A 19,597-nucleotide genomic window follows, 5' to 3' on the forward strand; every position below is an offset into this window, starting at 1 on the left:
TGTCCCCTGCCTTGGCAGGTGGATTCTTAACAGTTGGATTACCAGAGAAGTCCTGGGCTTTACATTGCTGGGCATACAATTGGCAAACATCCTTCAAGATTAGTTCATTCATTCCCTGTTTCATTTTTTCATTCATTCCTTCATTCACTTTCTGAGCATGTAAACTCTGCTTCAGACCCTTCCCTAAGTTTTAGGATGCAAAGTAAAATATACTCGAGTTAGTTCCATTGGTCTCAATCTGATGATGTCTCAGCTTCACCTCATACAGCACTTATCCCAACATGACTTATAGCTGAGCCCAACATATCCTTAAATGCTACCTTTTACTATTTATAGGAAAAGATATTCAAATGGGAAATGAAAATGCCATTAACAGATCCAAATGCATATTGAATAGTTCGGATATTTCCTGAAGTCTTTAATTCACCTGAAGATAAATAAGCAAATAGTCTTTTCCAAGTAGAATTATTTACATTAAAAACAAGATAAGTTAGAAACAGCAACATCTTTAAAAGTGTTTTTAGATAACATACTGCACTTTCCTAGGGAGAGGCAGAGCATGGGACAAAACAAATTTCATACAAAACTCTGTCTTCTCTACACAAATTCTCTAATCTTCCTAGTGGCTGATTTGTTACAGTTCTAATAAAGTTAATGGAAATGATCGAAATATTTCCAAGTATTTCTTGCTTTTATTTAAAAAATCAATACCTAGCTTTCCATCAAATTGTAATAAAGAATGAAGCCAATATGTAGACTTTACAGAGTCTGTCAGAAATGTCTATTTAAAATGACCTAATGCAAGGACAAATGCCCTAATGCTTCTGTGGCCCTCCAATGCTTGATCCACTGGCAGCCGGACTTGCGTTCTCTGAGCCACTCCTTACAGGAACAGTGGTTGTACCTGGCAGTTGCTTTTCTCTGGTTGATCTTGGGATTAAGTCATATACTTCAGTCTGAATTTCAGTGGTCACATGGAATCTCTTTTCATGTCACGTTGACCTTGGATTTTGTATGTGGAAATAAGGGCATAGCACAACCAGAATTTCTAGCTGGCCCTAGAATTCCAAGTTGATTTCCATGTTAGGGTTCCTCTCCCTGAATTGTTAGTTCCCATCTGAAGGTTTTTTTTTTTTTCTCCTATCAAATCTCCCTGGTGGCTCCAAGATAAAGAATCCACCTGCCATGTAGGAGATCCAGGAGATGTGGGATCCATCCCTGGGTCGGGAAGATCCCCTGGAGGAGGAAATGGCAACCTGCTCCAGTATTATTGCCTGGAGAATTCCATGGACAAAGGAGCCTGGCAAGTGACAGTCCATGGGGTCTCAAAGAGTTGGACATAACTTAGCGACTAAATAACAACAACAACAATGTAGTCTCAATGATTAAGAGTCTCTTGTTCTCTGTAGGTTTTCAATACATTTATTTTTGAAACAAATATTTATTGAACAATTACAATGTGTCAGCCAGGTACTGTATTACTGCAGTAACAAGGTGAGATTTCCCCTATCTCCACAGAATTTAGAGTCTATTGAGGTGATAGGTATGTAACAAGACATTACTTTAAAATACAATGAGTGTTAATAGGAGAAGTATAATACCTATCTCCTCAAGGGGCTCAATTTTGAATCTGCTCAATGAGGAAATTTCCTAGAATTATAACAACAGTTTACCTGATTGCCAAGAGTCCTGCTGCTCTCCCTTTCAATTTCTGCATACTGTGTCCTGCCTACTTGATTCTACTCCTCAACACTGATTACTTAGAAACTCATAACTGAGTCTTGTTCCACTATTTCACTATGCTCAGAGCTACCTGGTTATCTCTTCAGCTGACCTCATTTGCAAGGTCAGCTCCTTCTAGTAGGGCTTTGGCATTTAGCCTCAAGCTAGCCACTGTGCCTTACTCTTCCTCCCAGCTCTACAAGCAGAAGTCCCAGAATTCAATGCATATCAGCCCAGTAGGCTGCAGGTGCAAAAAAAGTGTGTTACTTGCTCAGTTGTGTCCTCTCCACCGCCATGAGCTGTCACCCGCCAGGCTCCTCTGTCCATGGGATTCTCCAGGCAAGAATCCTAGAGTAGTTTGCCATTCCCCTCCCCAAGGGATCTTCCCAACTCAGGGACTGAACCTGGGTCTCCTGCATTGTAGGTAGGTTCTTTACAATCTGAGCCACCAAGGAAGCCCATTTGGCTACAAAGATCTCTGCAAATAAATATTTATTGAAATTTGGATTTGAAACTGACTGTTTCTGTAGTTAAACCATGTCAGTGCCTTAAGATACAATGCATTGTTTCTTTAAGGAGCTTGTAATCTCTAACGGAGAACCTGATTCATTCCAAGGCAATGTTATACTTTAAACTTCCTTAATGAGGTATGCACTAATTTCTCATGTGCCAAACAGAAATAATTAGTGTTGAGTTGAGGATCAAAAAGAGATAATACACAGGAAAACACTTCAATGCATCACACCCATGTGAAATAGTTTTATAGTTGCTTGCTAAAGGATACACTAGTAAGATGAAAAAAGCATTACCACCATCAAAATTGGCTTGCTTATGCCCAAGAGAGTAAAATTTGTTCTTCTTTGGGTGTCAGTTTTCTCTTCTATTAAATGAACGAATTTCCAGGATTAATATTTATTCCATTATACTATTGTATCTTATCAGTGCTTAAATATTTCAGTAAGATCAATTAATAAGCAAATCCATCAACATATTCACAGTCAAAGTGTTACCAAAAGGTACATGTGGGCTCTGGCTGCTCACCACTCAAAAGCCAATAAACAGGCCAGGCTGGTGGAAAGGGAAGTTTGCTTTACTTCAGATGCTGGCAGCTGAGAGGAGGAGGGTGTCGGGCATCTGTCCAAAGGCCAACTCCCCCCACCCCCACTGGAAACCAGCGGGGCAAGAGCTTTTATAGACAGAGTGGGGAGGGAACTACATACAGAAGCAGCACAGTCAGCTCTAAGAGTCATCTTCAGATTGGTCCGTGGTGGTCTGACCAGCATCATCTTGGTTGTTTTAAGCACTGACGTGCTTGAAGATTAACTGAAAGTTAATCTTCAGTTCCAGGGTCCATTTGTTCCCATTTCTTTGTGGCCAGTTCTTGGAACTGCGGCAGCTCATGTCCTGGGTACAGTCTGGTCATCATGTAGTTAACTTCTCTACCTGGTGTTTCAGTATCTATAAGACAGCTCACAGGATAGGACTCAGAATATTATCTATAGTCCTTGAGAAAGAACTAAAGGTCCTTGATTATCTTTAATGATTGCATTATTATTATTTAGTCTCCTTTGACTGTTTTCCTTTGTTTCAGCATTCCTCACTTCTCTGATTAAACTTACTTTTTGACTAAAGTTTTCCACAGACAAAAGGAAGGCAGAGGACATGGTGGGCAGAGGCGGGGAGGAATGGTGGTACCAAGGACGATAGAGTCCTGCTCTGTTTCAATCACAGGGCCCGTGTGATAGGCTTCCGAACGCATTTGCTATTTTTCATATTAGTATTAGATAATTAGAATTATCATTTCTTTCTACCAAGCAGAGGATGGGATAAATAGCTCAGTAAGTATAGTTTACTGACTCTTGACAAAGAGAAGCATTAGTAGTATAGTGGATTTGAAGTTCCAAGCCTTGGTTTCAGGTTCCAGCTTTTCCATGGAATGCTTTTGGGCAAGTTGTGTTACCTCGCTAAGGCTCAGTTCTCCCATCTGTATAAACAGCTAAAGCTTCTCTTTATAGAGCAGACTGCCTCACAGGGTCGTTATGAACTTTAAAAATAAAATATTTAACCATCTGAAAGGTACTACATAAAACTAAATGATTATATGTTGTCTTCTAACATGTTTTGTTACAAATAACTCAAGAATTTATTCAATAAAATGCGTATGGCACTTGGACACTTTCAAATATTTTTAAGTATAAAAATAGCCTTAGCTCTGGCAGCCTGGATGGGAAGGGAGTTTAGGGGAGAATGGACACTTGTATATGTATGGCTGAGTCCCTTCACTGTTCACCTGAAACTATCATAAAATTGTTAATCAGCCAAACCTCAATACAAAATAAAAAGTTTTAAAAAACTAGCCTAAGCTCTTTTATCACTTGTAACTTAATTGATGACTTAACATTGGCGGATTGTATTAAGGTGTTAAGAAAACTCACAATTATCAGTTTGTGGGGAAAGAGCCCTATGTCCAGAGTTTGCCTCATGGGCAAAAGAGTTGTCAGCAGACCAGCAGTTGGGTACAATCTGTGCCTCACTGCCAAGGCTTTGGAGAACAACAGACTGTATTTTCTTATATATGTGGTCCATGTTCCAAACTGGAAGTATATTATACATTAAAAAATACAGGAATGAAAACATTACCAGCATTAAGGCTAGCCCTGCTTGGAAGAGATTTTGTGGTGCATTGCAGATAAACAGCAGCTGCACTGCGGAGTCCAGTTCTGGAATCAGCTTCAGTTTCCACTTGCTGCCTTGGTCAATCAGCTAAGGAAATGGAAAGAACCAGAGTTCAGCAGTGGGCCAGAAGGGATCCTGAGGCAATTTTCCAGGGAGAGTTTAAAAAAAAAACAGGGAAAAGGGAAAAGACTCTATGCTGCACTGAGTTGCTATAAAAATCAGATTAAATGCAGAACATCCCAGGTGAGAATCCTGTGAAAGAAAATAATTAAAAAATGTAATTTGATGTAAAAGCTGTATTCCAGAAGGACATACTGAGATTAATATTCACTACCTTTGAAAGAGATGTGAGTGCTTCCGTCGGCTTTCCCAGGGCACGTGTGAACACCCGGTGCTTGATGCTGTAATGCCATTATCCCGTTTATCATTCCCAACAGTCAGAACAGTCCCGTTTTCTCACTGGGGAAATGGATTGGGTTTAACTGCACTAAGCTCACGAACTGGCCATTTCCAGGTTTGTTCTTTCTCACTACTAAACCCCAAGCATCATTCAAATCTGTCAAGCAGAGAAATTTTATAAAATGCACTTAAAACTTAAGTGGTTGAAAGAGCCCACGGTTGCCTAGCAACAGAGCTTTCAGAGGTAAGCAATGTGACGCGCTGAAGAAATCTCTAGAGAGGAGAGGAAACCTTGCTTCTAGCTGTAGCTTTCTTGCTTCTTTAAGTAGGGGAAGCATTTCTGCACTTGAGGGAACTCATGTATAAACTGACGTGCTTGAGTTAGATTATCACTAGGGTTCCTTTCATTATTTTATCTATGATTGGATGAAATATCAATTTAGTATCATCTCAGACTCTGAGATATGACCCTTGGGTTTAGATTCTAATTTCACTTGCTTGCTAAACCACTTCTGTCATGTCTGACTCTTTACAACCTGTAGTCTGCCAAGCTCCTCTGTCCATGGGAGTCTCCAGGCAAGAATATTGGAGTGGGTTGCCATGCTCTCCTCCAGGGCATCTTCCCAGGGATTGAACCTGCATCTCCTGCATTTCCTGCATTGCAGAGGATTCTTTACCCACTAAGCCATCTGGGAAGACCAGATTCTAGTGTTTTTGTTGATTAATGCATTTTTGACCATTCCCAGTCAAATTCCTTGCTTGTCTAACCCTCTAAGTAAGATACTGTCTTGTCAATATACAATTCTTTTGCATGATTTACTTAACAAATGTTTCCTAAGAAAGTATAGAATACAAGGCACTATACTTGGGCTAAGGGAATAAAAATAAGTAAATCACAAACTGCATCTTCTAGGAACTTGCAGCCGTGCAGAGACAAAAATACATCTAAAAATTATCTAGATATTCTATTTCTTCTTGTGTTGGACCATTTCTCTTTAATCTTTGTTCCTTCCTCTGTTTTCCAGTACCTGGCAAAATGCAGTTGCTCAAATAATATTTATTGAATGAGTAAATGACTTAAAAGTGGATTTGGACAGAGGACACTGGGGGTCACAGTCCATAGGGTTGCACAGAGTAGGACGTGACAGAGCAACTAACACTTCCACACTCACATACATACACATGTATGTATATCTTATTCTAGTGTTTAGTTGAGCATGACTGTAAGAGGCTTTGCCATGAGGCTTCATAAATCATCTCCAGATGCTCAGCAAGAAGCAGAATAAACAGACACAGGCTGGGTCAAAACTAACAGACCCAAATGTAGTACTCATCTCTAAGGGCGTACATAAACCTGAATGAGTTTATCCACAAACAATGTTAATTATTTCTTGATTTGGGTTATCATTTAAACACAAAAGGGTGTGATCTGATGGATGGTGCAAACTAAAGAGAAGGTCTAGATAATGGAGATATATCTAGTCAAGTGAAATCAACATGTGATTGCAGGAGGTTCATTTGGCCTCAAACAAAATGGAAATCAATAAAGGAAGTAGAAAAAACAAATTTTTTTTATTAAAAGAAATCCATACTTTTTTAAAACTAAAAACTGGATAAGCAGACATAATGAAAACACATAGCTGACAAAGTACACTGATGGTATGACTACTGTCCTAAGTCATTACAATAGTCTCCTGACAGTAGTTGGCAAGAATAACTTGGAAAATAACTTAATCCAGCAATAGGACAAAAACATTATCAGTAGTACTTAATATACCTTTTTTATATGTATATATCTATATGCATGCATGTGTGCTAAATTGCTTCAGTCATGTCCAACTCTTTGTGGCCCCATGGACTGCAGCCCGCCAGCTCCTCTACCCATGGAATTCTCCAGGCAAGAATACTGGAGAGGCTTGTCATGTCCTCCTCCAGGGGATCTTCTTGATCCAGTGATTGAATCCCTGTCTCTTATTTCTCCTGCATTGGCAGGTGGGTTCATAACCACTATCGCCACCTGGGAAGCTCATATATCTATATGTGAGTGAGAGAAAGTCAGTCAGTCATGTCTGACTATCTACGACCCTATGGACTATACAATCCAATGGAATTCACCAGGCTGTAATACTAGAGTGGGTTGCTGTTCCCTTCTCCAGGGGATCTTCCCAACCTAGGGATTGAACCCAGGTCTCCAGCATTGCAGGCAGATTATTTACCAGCTGAACCACCAGGGAAGCCCATATCTCTACATATAGGTTTGCAAATCCCCAAAGTATTAATAAATGCCAGTGAGGCTTCAGTTGTGTGTCAGAGTCCTGTACACTTTAGTTGGACTCTGGCTTCAAATTTCCAATGCCATCAGGACCTAGAGAGCAAATCAGGAAATGGAGACATAAGCCCAGGTCTGTAGTCTGGAAACTGATAGTACAAATTAATGCAAGACTGCAACACAATTTACAAAGAGCTGCCTGTGAATAACTACAGCAGAATAGACCCTGGGCTTGGAGAAGTAAAACCAACACTTGAGCCTCAAAATGGCAGCCAGTTTCCTTCTGGATCTCTTTGGTTTTATCTAACTTGACTCAGAGGTGAGTCTTCACATGATGGGCTCACAAACTACAGTCAGGCCTGCGTGACTAGGGCTGGAAGGGGCTCAGGGTGGTGATCCTGTAAAAGGTTTCAACTCTATGCATTCAATGAGGTCTCACTGTAAATAGTTTATCTGTTTTAAAGACAAAATTAGAAATTGTATTGCCTTATTCCTCGGGTAACAATCCCTTTTTCTCAGTGGAATGTAAATGTGTAAACCTTTAAGTCATGCGTGAGATATAGAATCTGAAATTGTGCTTCCCCATTGGTACTTAATGAGAATACATGAAGAGGTAGGGCCAGCAAATTAACAACCTCAAAGACAAAAGTTTACAATAAACATCGTATGCCTGTGATATTCTAGTCAAAAAGAATGCAAGCAATAATACTGAATTCAAGACAGGGGAATTAGATAGCAAACCTGCCCTCTGGTCCTCTTTACCAGTTGGAAGAAGATTCCTTTCATTTTCACATTCCTGAGTTAGTCATGCACTGTGTTTTATGAAAGTGCATTATTAAAATGTTTTGATTTGTTTTTACTCCAGGATATAAAACCAACTGGGGGATCTGGGATGTGTAAGATGTTTATTCTTGCTCTTTGATTATTAATCATTGCCTTCACTTTCCCTTGCTCTTCACTGGATATTTCAGTGTTCATAAATACCTGTCATAGAAATTATAAATAGAATAAAGGACTCAGAGTTAATGAAGCTATTTTTAACATAGTGATATTGCTGACACGAACATTTCCTGTGTGCAGTTTCTGTCCTAATTTCTTTACATATATTAGCTCCTTTGATCCTTATAACAACCTTATGAGATGGATACTGTTATATTTTACACTTGAGGAAAATCAGACATGGAAAGCTTACCAAATTTGACCAGGTTTACATGTGTAAGTGGTGTAGTTAAGAATCAAACATAGGATTTATTAATATGAGTCCCTTCTATATACTTAACCATCAAACTCTTCTGCCTCTTAAAGATGTTGAATACTATCAGCAATCAGAAGATCTATTTAATAAGCCTAACTTTAGTATCATCTATGAATTAGATACTAGGATCAGATGGTAAAAAAATCTGCCTGCAATGCAGGAGTGAAGTGAAGTGAAAGTGAAAGCCGCTCAGTTGTGTCCGACTCTTTGTAACCCCATGGTCTATACAGTCCATGAAATTCTCCAGGCCAGAATACTTGAGTGGGTAAACTTTCCCTTATCCAGGGGATCTTCCCAACCCAGGGATTGAACCCAGGTCTTCTGCATTGCAGGTGGATTCTTTACCAGCTGAGCCACAAGGGAAGCCTGGGTTCATTCCCTGGGTTGGGTAAATCCACTGGATAAGAGAATGGCTACCCATTCAGGTATTCTTACCCAGAGAATTCCATGGACAGAGAAGCCCGGTGGGGTATAGTTCACAGAGTCAGATATGACTGAGTGACTAACACTTTCACTTTTCAACACATGCTGTAGATAAGTAACACATTTTGTCAGTAGGTCAAAAAGATACATGACACAAACTACAGATGTGGGAAAAGGTACCCATATTCAGATTCTGTCTAATATTACTAAAAAAAAAAAAATCGGTGCAGAACGAGAAGCAAGTTCAGATTTTTATAGCACCTGTCTTAGACTGGAGTTGCATCCCCATAGATTTCAGCCACAATATTTCACAGAGGAACTTGTTCCTGCAATGTTTCCAAACCTGCTGGTAAAAGTCCTTTATCACTACGGCATTTCTTGGTTTTCTTTCTGCTTAGGATCTAAATCATTTTGCACGGTCTATTTCTGTATCTGGAGGTAGGAGGGAAGACTAACTCCCACATCTTAGCTCAACCTCACAGTACCTCGATTGTACTTAAATGTACTGTTCTCAAGGATTCAGTTCTGGGAAACATGAGGCTAGAGTTTTTGGAGGATTGGTGTTTCTTAGTAGAGGTCACTGCAGTATAAACCAAAGTAGCATCTTTGTTGTATTTATGTAAATTCATGCAGCCTAATCGATAGAGCCAAAGGAAATGGACAGGAAAGAAACTGTATTTCACAGTAACATAGTTTCCTGCTCCCCGACCCCAGTGGATTGATCATGTGAGGTGGTTTAAGGCTGATGGCTCATTGGATTACATGCCATTGATATATCAGTGGCAGTAACAAGACTTCCACAAATCACAACCATGAGCTTCTGTGACTCCCAGGTCTATCTCTGTAATATTTTCATTTTGCTTTTTAAGAGAGAGATCTGATACTTCAGTTTTTCATGGTCCAGGCAATCAGTCCTATGCTAAATCTAGACTTAAAAACTTATGGGCTTATCAACCTAAGCCATTAACAGAACTCAGGGAACTTCACAAGTTGTCATCCTTCCCTACTTCTAAGGCCCTAGAATGCCAGAGCCATCACTGCTTAGGCCCCTAGTCCTTGCTTTTTCTTTTTTCTTAGCCACAATGACTTGCAAAAATCACTCATAAAGATTTTCCCCATCAAGCAAGCAATAAAAAAGGATACAAAGCATTTGGGAAATACAAAATGCTACATAAATTTAAGAGCAGTTCTGTTTATTGTAAACCTTGCATGAAAACAAATATGACTTGCTTAATTTAGGAGGAGAATTGATGTGTGCAGTGAGGAAACTGGTGCAGCGTGAAAAGCGTAGATTTGGGTTCTAAGAGACAAGAGTTTTACTTTCAGCTTTGGCACTTACTAGGTAGGGGATCTGGACAGATTAGTCTCTCAGAGCTTCAGTTTTCTATATAAAAATATATAATACTATAATAATCATGGGCACCCATGAACACACACACATGCACACACACCCACACACACACACACACACACCCCCCTCAGAGACTTGTGAGAGCTACGTGAGATAACAGGTAAAGTGCCCAGCAGAATGTCTATCTGACAGTTTTCCTAACGTTTTTAACGCTAAATCACTAGAGCAAATGGTGCTCAATAGAAGACAAAGAGGCACATGGTGCATCCAGTAAAGTTATCACAAAGGAAGAGGAAACCCTAATGGTGTCTCATTCTTTCTCATCCTAGTGGCTCTGCTTGGAATAAAAATCCATGCAGACCTGGAATGACATTGAATGAATAGATAGAACTCTTCCTGAAACTACCCAATAACAGGTCATTGCAAGTTCATCAATGATGGAGAATGATGTTGATGTTGGAGAGTGTACCAAAGAAACATGATGCAGAGGAAGCAATCCTGGACATGTGCCAGGTGTGGAGGGATCTGGTTCTACCCAGTTGCCAGCTAGCCAGCCCTCCAGTCTTTGTGGGTGGCAGGTTCCTCACCTGAAAAAAAAATGTGGAAAATGGCCCAATAACCTGTGATAGCCTTGAACTGCATTTTGAATCTGTGAAATGAAATTCCTTCATGAAAAAGAGATTTTTCTACAGCTCAGCAAATAGGCCGGCTGCTAAGAAGAGCTATAAGGTTTTTAGAGCAGGAAAGAAACCAATCTCTATTATTTCCAGGATGCGAATTTAGCTTCAGCCATCTCTAGAGCACTGGCTGTTGGCAAAGCCATGAGTTCCATCACTGAGGAGTAAAGCACATGACTTTATTCCAAGTTGGGAATGTCACTGTAGATGCAGCAACATTTTTCTAACCAGTATCATTAATAGAGTTGTCCCAGACCTTGAGGATTTTACAAGAAAGTGAGAAAGTAAAAAAAAAATAATAAATAAATAAAAGAAAGGTAAGAAAAACCTCTCTTGACTTGAACATTGAGAGTGAGACAAAGTGATTTTAAAAGCATCTTCCATTTCTATATTTTCTATTTTTATTCTACATACATAATGGAGTTCTTAATAATCTCACAGTTGTATTTGGAACTGACACAGATTAAAGGAATGCTAAAATGACTTTTCTGCTCAGAAATATAAAATGACTCTTCAGTGCCTAAATAAATTTCAAGATCCCCAAAGCAGGCATTCAGATCCTTCACCACATACAATCTATCACTTCAACATAATATGTTTGCCAGGGTTTCATTCAACAGACATTACTCAACATACATTTAAAATTGCCTTTCTTTGTAAAAACTCCCTATGTAAGGGATTGCAGTTTAATTTTTCCAGTAGTCCTTGTAAATGCCTTACATATAGGTGGTGATAAAATATATGAAAAAATAAAAGAATAAACAACATCAAGTCTTTTTTCTCAAACACAAAATTAAGGAGCAAAATAATTAAGGAAACCCAATGAAAGTGTCTTCCCTGACGGCCCAGTGGTAAAGAATCCACATGTAAATGCAGGAGGTGCGAGTCTGATCCCTGCGTTGGGAAGATCCCCTGGAGGAGGAGGTGGCAACCCACTCCAGTATTCTTGCCTGGAGAATCCCATGGGCAGAGGAGCCTGGCCGGCTACAGTTCGTAGAGTTGCAGAGTCGGACACGACTGAGCAACTAAACAACAAAAACAATGAAAGTGTCAGGGAAGGAATAGAGAGTGGATCTTCTTTAATTAGAGGCTTAATAGTTAAGCCTGGTGGCTCAGACAGTAAAGCGTCTGCCTGCAATGCGGGAGACGTGGGTTTGATCCCTGGGTCGTGAAGATCCCCTGGAGAAGGAAATGGCAGCCCACTCCACTATTCTTGCCTGGAAAATCCTATGGACAGAGGAGGCTGGTAAGCTACAGTCCATGGTGTCTCAAACAGTCAGTCAGGACTGAGCGACTTCACTTCCTTTTCTTTCTTAATTTAGATCAGAGAGATAAAGGACTGATTGCAAGCAGAAGTCTTAGCTTGGCAGTGAACCTGTTGAAAATACTTGGAAGAAACAATCAGATCTATTGGGTTGAACATATATAGATTTGAACAAACTATTTCTGTTCAGTCAGTTATACCAGATGAGAAGCACATGAAAATAATTGACTGTTCAAGATGGTGCGTCCTAATTTATAACCTGATGCTGTGTGATCTGGAGAAGGCAATGGCAACCCTCTCCAGTACTCTTGCCTGGAAAATCCCATGGAGGGAGGAGCCTGGTGGGCTGCAATCCATGGGGTTGCTAAGAGTCAGACACAACTGAGCGACTTCACTTTCACTTTTCACTTTCATGCATTGGAGAAGGAAATGGCAATCCACTCCAGTGTTCTTGCCTGGAGAATCCCAGGAATGGGAAAGCCTGGCGGGCTGCCATCTATGGGGTCCCACAGAGTTGGACACAACTGAAGCGACTTAGCATCAGGAGCCATGTGATCATGGACAAATTCCTTAACAACCCTGAGCTTAATAAAACTGATATTACATGAGGAAATGCACAGAACAGCCCAGAGCTCCATCCTTCTTTTTTTTAAGTCTTTATTTAGTTTGTTACAATATTCCTACTGATATATGTTGCAGATTTTTGGCCAGAAGGTATGTGGTACCTTCCTGACCAAGGATCATACCCATCCTCCCTGCATCAGAAGGCAAAGTTTAACCAGTGGACCACCAGGGATGTCCCAGCCCTTCTTAAATGTTCAGAAACATGTTAGTATTTTTCCTCTCTGCTGATTCTGTATTTCTTATCCTTGTCTATGAGATAATAAAGAAAAAGTCATGGGCAGTCATTTAGATGATCAAAAAGCATACACCAATTTATGACCTGTAATTTTCTGGGGTCCATTGTGAATGGGTTTTGCTTGTAACCGTTTCTGGGTCACTTTCATCTCTTTGCCCTTTTCTATATTAGTGCTTCTTTTAGACTGCAAATCAAACATGTGTCATGATACATGTAGCATGGGGCTAAAGAATTATTGACTCATTTTTTCAGAAATGGAAATTAGGGAAACTTCCCTGTGGAGCCATCATTTTTGGATGAGTTTCTGGACATTTTGACAGCTTTGCAGTTTCTGAGCTCAGAATTGTGTCCTAGGTCTATTTATCTGTCATCTCTCCTCTACCAAGCAGAGATTTAGCAAAGCGCCATGACTCTTTTAACTAAAGATTTCAGGATTTCCAAATGGGCCATGATAGAAGAATTGGCTTGGCTCCTATTGGGTCCTGCATCTTCCTGAAAGTCTAATGTGATGCTTCTGAGGAGAAAAATGAAAAAAGGGAAAATGTTAGTTGCTCAGTTGTGTCCCAGTCTTTGAGCCCCCATGAACTGTAGCCTGCCAGGTTCCTCTGTCCTTGGAATTATCCAGGCAAGACTGCTGGAGTGGGTAGCCATTCCTTTCTTCAGGAGATCTTTCCAACAGAGCACCATCACAAATCCAAAACCCTATTAAATTAACCAAAATCACTGAAACAGTTTCTCCCAGTGGTCTCATCATGTTTAGCTTATAACTTCAATGTTTTTCTATTGCTAATTTAAATCTAACATCTAATTTAAATATTTCTACCTAGCTCTCAAGCTCTTCTACTGAATGGCTTCATCGACTCATTAAATACCATCTTCCCGTTGCTCCCCAGCACCTGCTGCCCACAAGCTGTTAATGTTCTACTGGGTTATTATGGAGTCTTGCCCGAGGTCACAGCTGAAAGGCCTTGCACCTAAACCACAGAAGCAGAGCCCAGAACCAAGATCACCTCGGAAGCTGACTGAGTCCCTTTGTAACTGTTGTCAAAAGCTCTCCTGATCATCACTAGCCAGCTTTCTGACCCCAAATTAGGCAAAAAATACCCACCCCAGTGTTCACCCTATAGCGCCCTAAGCAATCACCTAATGCCAGCTTTCCAGCAGGAATTTTCTTGGTCTTGAGACTACAAAAATTGCTACCAACCCATGAAAAGAATCAGTTCACCTTGAGCCAGCCCACTGTTATAACAACATCCCCCAGTCTAATAAACAATAAAATAAGTAATAATATAATAAATATAATAATAATAAAATAAAATTCTCCCTTCTGATGACTCTCCCTGGCCGGTTCAGAGGTCTGCACACTGCACTCGCAGTGCCCACTTTATCTTTGCTCTTTGTTCTTAATAAACTCACTCCATTCTGAAACGCTCTGTATCTTGCACCTACTTAACATAAACGTCACCTGCTTCCTGAAATGCACTCCAAGCTCCCTAGTCCCAAATCCTTTTTCTCCAAGATCAAGTTGGTCTCATCTTGTGTGTGATCAAAAGGTGTGATTAGGGTTTTAGGAGAGTCAAAAAAGATGGTAAAGCATCTCACGTCTACTCAGTGTCTTCCCAAGTTTTTTTTTTTTTTTAAATAGGATTTCTCTCTCTCTAAATATAATATTCTAAATATTATACTAAATATTCATACTAAATATTCAGCACAAAAGCCGTGTTTAAGTAAACAGTGGCCAAATGTCTTCATCCTAAGTGCTTATCCCCCAGTAGCACATTGGGTAGGTGGGGAACTCTAAATAGCTTCTTACTTAGGAGAGAGGTGGGCAGTGAGGCTGAAAATGCATGTTAACGATCTGCCTTCAGTGGTAGCAGAGGCTGAGCATGGGATGCCCTTGTTACAGAAGATTATTTGTTCTCGTTCTCACTGTTTGAGGACATCGACAAACCATTTTCTATGCTGAGAATGGAGATGGGAAATCAGGCATGACTCATTTTTCTAAGTTAAAAACACAGCATTTCTTTTTAAATTACAAAAAGTAATCTCCATTGGCTTTTAACTAGTAAATTATGCAAACACACAAAGAAAAGTTTAATAATCTTCTTGCCTCCTTTATTTCCTTTTCTCTACAATAACCAAAGTTTTGAGCCTGAAAGATGGCCTATCAGAAAGTCTCTGGGGTTCAAATCAATCCACACTCACTTATGCCACTTAACATGAGACTTTTTTCTTAAAAAAATTAACCTTTTTCCCCCAAGCTGATATAAGTAAGTGCCTTGAGAACAGGATGATTTAAAGTATCTTTTGGAGACTTCCCTGGCAGTCCAGTGGTCAAGACTGCTTCCTGGTGCAGGGGTGCAAGTTCGATCCCTGGTCAGGGAGCTAAGATCCTATATGCCTTGGACCAGAAAGTCAAAACATAAAAACAGAAGCAATATTGTAACAAATTCAATACAGAAGGTCTTTAAAAATGGTCTACATCAAAAAATCTTTGAAAACATAAAGTATCTTTTGTGTCCTATCAGATAAATCCTTACCTCCCAAACCAATCAAACCCACACAGCACCAAGGTGCTGCAGACCATGTCTTGGGCTTCCTAGCATACTCTGGTTGCCGTTAGAAACACCAAAGTTTCCTTGGTTATCACTGGCTTTATTAAAAAAGCTAGCTAACTAAAGCAAATCTTGTAGTCCTATTTCTAATATGTTGTCAAAATGCAAGTGCCTTAAGGAGGAACTTAGTACGTTTTGTAATTAAGGGAAAATATATATATAATATGCATGGGCTTCCCTGATGGCTCACACAGTAAAGAATTTGCTTGCAATTCAGGAAACCCAGATTCAATCCCTGGGTTGAGAAGATCCTCTGATTCCAAGGGAATGGCTATCTACTCCAGAATTCTTGCCTGGAAAATCCTATGAACAGAGGAGCCTGGTGGGCTACAGTCCATGGGGTCACAAAGAGTCAATCATGGCTAAGCACATACAACATATACATAGATCAAAATTTTGGTATGAAAAAGGGAAGGATTTTAACCATAGGACTGCAAGTATTAGCATCATTGGCTTAGAAGATTTTACCATTTTTCTTGTGACATAGCTATTCCTCTTCTAAAAACCATTTTTAGTTATCTCATACAAGTGGGCATTCTCTGACTCTGCTAATAAAATTTTTTCTCAGTGATAAGAAGAAAATTGCACTACCATCTGCTAAGTACTGTAGTGTAATGTAAGATAGTCTGATCACCACTACATCTAATTAAAATAGTAAATCACTTTTAAAAATCCTTCTGTATTATGAAGATTTGATTATAACAGTCCTATATTAGCAGTGCCTCTTAAAGAGGTTAAGTAAACCCGTTACCCAGAAGATATCAGCCCTCAGTGCCAGACTTCTTAGTCAAAAGCAGGATGCTTTGTCAAGTCAGTCAGATTTCTAGTGGCACTGACATCTTATGATGCTGTTTCAGCATTACAGCAAAGCTGGGTTCTGTCTTGATCACTCAAAGACTGGTAATCTCATGATTTACAGAAGCCATGCATTGAATTTCACAAGAGAGAAATTTACCCTTTGTATTCATATGTGTGTTTGTTTGTTCAATTTCTGAGTCTTTTCATAGGACTGAGCTTCCCTGTGGCTCAGATGGTAAAGAATCTATCTGCAATGCAGGAGACCTGGGTTTGATCCCTGGGTTGGGAAGATTCCCTGGAGAAGGAAACAGCAACCCTCTCCAGGAATTCTGTCCTGGAGAATTCCATGGACAGAGGAGCCTAACAGGCTACAGACCATGGAATTGCAAAGAATTGGACATGACTGAGCAACTCTCACTCACTCATTCACTTCATAGGACAGTCTGGTTTCTTGTCCCCTCCATCTTCTTTATTGGTTGAACTCACAGATGCCAATGTATATGAGGAATTCACACAAGGCTAGTGGCAGGCACAGACTCCCATCTCTCTAATTATTCCAGACCACCTCCTATTCTACTCATTCCAACAAATTGTCCCTAAATTGCCTAGCTCTCCAACTCCAGTTAATTTTCAATATGTAATTTCTTGACACTTCTTCTACTGCATTTTAAGGACCCACTTTGTACATGTCTCTTTGGATCAGCCTCAGTTTTGTCTCTTAGTCAATTTTACATTGTCCCTCTGGCAGAATGATGATGGCACAGTCGTGGTGCTTGTTGAATCAATGCCGGGATTTAGTCTGCCCTGCCTAAACTCTCCACTGCTGCTGCTGCTGCTAAGTCACTTCAGTCATGTCCGACTCTATGCGACCCTAGACACGGCAGCTCACCAGGCTCCCCCATCCTTGGGATTCTCCAGGCAAGAACACTGGAGTGGGTTGTCATTTCCTTCTCCAATGCATGAAAGTGAAAAGTGAAAGTGAAGTCGCTCAGTCATGTCTGACTTTTAGCGACCCCATGGACTGCAGCCTACCAGGCTCCTCCATCCATGGGATTTTCCAGGCAAGAGTAATAGGGGAAACGAACTTGTAATATAGGGGAAAAATTATTGTGAAGATCAGAAAATGGCATCTTTTGATTTTCATCCAGAAAATAAATATATTAAATTTTCATCACAGTTGCCTACATTATTTTCTTATTTATATGAACCAAAACTTTGATTTCTAAATTAGGTTACTGAGTCTCATAAAGGACAGCTGTCTTATCTTTTTCAAAAGTTTTTTTTTTTCCCCAAAAGAATAGGTGCATGCATATGTAACACTGAAGCACTTTGCTGTACACCTGAAACTAACACATTATTAATCAACTATAAACCAATATATAATAAAATTTAAAAAATAAATACAGTAATTTTTCATGAAATACATATAGTTTAAAATATCCAATAATATTCAAGATTTATAATGAAAGATAAGGGCTTCTGCTGCATACTTCCCCATTCCTGGTTTCCATCCACTATACACCAAACAATCAATACTATAAGTTATTTCCACTATCTCAATATTTCTAAATAAGTCACTTACACTTCCCCTCAGCTATATCTCACAATGCTACTTAACTGGATACCTTCTTTAGACCTGTCATAAAACTTATTAGTTCTCTCTTTGGCTATGTCTAACATGCTGCTCAGCACATCCATTGCATTTTAATTTTTAATTATATTTTATCTATTTTTAAATCTACAGGTTATTTTTGTTCCTTATTTCTTCTTCTAGTCAATTTTTAACTCTTTAAAAGTAATTATGTACTTATTTCTTATTTTTGAAACTGCTAATTCCAACATTAATTATATTTGTGAATTTTAGTCTGTTGTTTTTTTTCTACTAATTCTCACTTCTAATGATTTAATTTCAATTCTGCTTTGAAATTTTCCAAAATGTGGTATGCTGTTCATTGAATCCTTACTATGAGACAAAAATTGAAATTGTGATTAAAGTGGCATTCATTTAGCTTGCATTTCTGAATTCATGTTTCCCACGGTTTCTGAATTCATAGAATTTCCTTTGCTTCTCTGGTGGCTCAGACGGTAAAGAATCTGCTTGCAATGAAGAAGAGTCAGGTTTGATCCCTGGGTTGGGAAGTTCCCTTGAAGAAAGGAATGGCTTACCCACTTCAGTATTCTGGCCTGGAGAATTCCAGGGACAGCGGCTACAGTGCACAGGATTGCAAAGAGTCAGACATGACTAAGCAACTAAAACTTCCCCTTTCCTTCAGCTCCTCCTCTCTCTCCTCCAGCCAGTAACTCTTCTTGCCTGTTCACTAGACGCCAGCCCCTGTATGCCCGCTGTTATACTGTACTACTTTACTTTTCAAGGTACTGCACAGCAAGATTAAAAAGGTTTTATTTTTTTTTTTTTGCTTTTATTTTTTATGCATTATTTGTGTGAAAAGTTTTATAAACCTATGACAGTACACTACTATATAGCCAATTGTGTTAGTTGGGTACCAAGGCTAACTTTGTTGGACTTACAAACAAACTGGATTTATGAAATGGCTCTTGGAATGAAACTTGTATTTAGGGGACTTACTGTAGAAGAGCCCACCCTAATGACCTCGTTTAACTTAATTATATCTTTAGAAGCATTATCTCCAAATACAGTAAAATTCTGAGGTACTAGCTATTAGGATTTCAGCATATGAATTCGCAGATGGGGAATCAATTCAGCCCATAACACACCTCCCTCTGGCTTCTCCATATTCATGTCCTTCATGCATGCAGAACACATTCACCCCATCACAACAGCCCTAAATGTCTTAACTCATTCTAGCATGTGCTCTGAAAGTCCAAACTTTCATCTAAATATGATCTAAATCAGGTATGGGTGAGACTCAAGGTATGACTCAACCTAAGATGAAATTTCTGTCTAGCTGTGAACCTGCTTTTGTTTCTGCCTCCTTGGAAATGGCAGCTGGTTTTGGTGTTTATGTATCTTGCTGTCCATAATTTGCCACAACTTCACATGCACACATTTATTTTTAGTCCCTTGTATTAACAGTTACTTGGTGTTTTGTTGCTTGAGGAAGTATTTGTCCAGGTGCAAAAACTGCAGCAAAGGTCTCAGGTCCCAGGTCCCAGTCTGTCTCACCCGATCCAGCCATCAACCTGAGGATGGGGAGGAACTGTGTCCTGTATCAACATCTAGGGGAATTGAGTCCTGTGCCAAGAATTATCAATATCTCAGTTATTTTCCACTAAGTATTTGACATCATTGGGCTTTATTTTCATCACT

The 19,597-nt window shown here is 39.6% G+C and overlaps 1 protein-coding gene across 1 annotated transcript in view; it reads right to left on the bottom strand.

Moving 5' to 3' along the window:
- Positions 1–3,052: 3,052 nt before the first annotated feature.
- ADAM7 (ADAM metallopeptidase domain 7) overlaps positions 3,053–19,597 on the bottom strand; it is a 79,550-nt gene continuing 63,005 nt past the window's right edge. Inside the window, exons 22-24 of the mRNA XM_070374927.1 lie at positions 4,363–4,485; positions 3,418–3,484; positions 3,053–3,180 (exon numbers count right to left, since the gene is read on the bottom strand). Coding sequence (XP_070231028.1) covers positions 3,053–3,180; positions 3,418–3,484; positions 4,363–4,485 — 318 coding nt within the window. The remainder of the gene's footprint in view (positions 3,181–3,417; positions 3,485–4,362; positions 4,486–19,597) is intronic.

The sequence above is a fragment of the Bos mutus genome, chromosome 8 (genome assembly GCF_027580195.1).
Source record: "Bos mutus isolate GX-2022 chromosome 8, NWIPB_WYAK_1.1, whole genome shotgun sequence".
In the NCBI taxonomy this organism is placed as follows: domain Eukaryota; kingdom Metazoa; phylum Chordata; class Mammalia; order Artiodactyla; family Bovidae; genus Bos; species Bos mutus.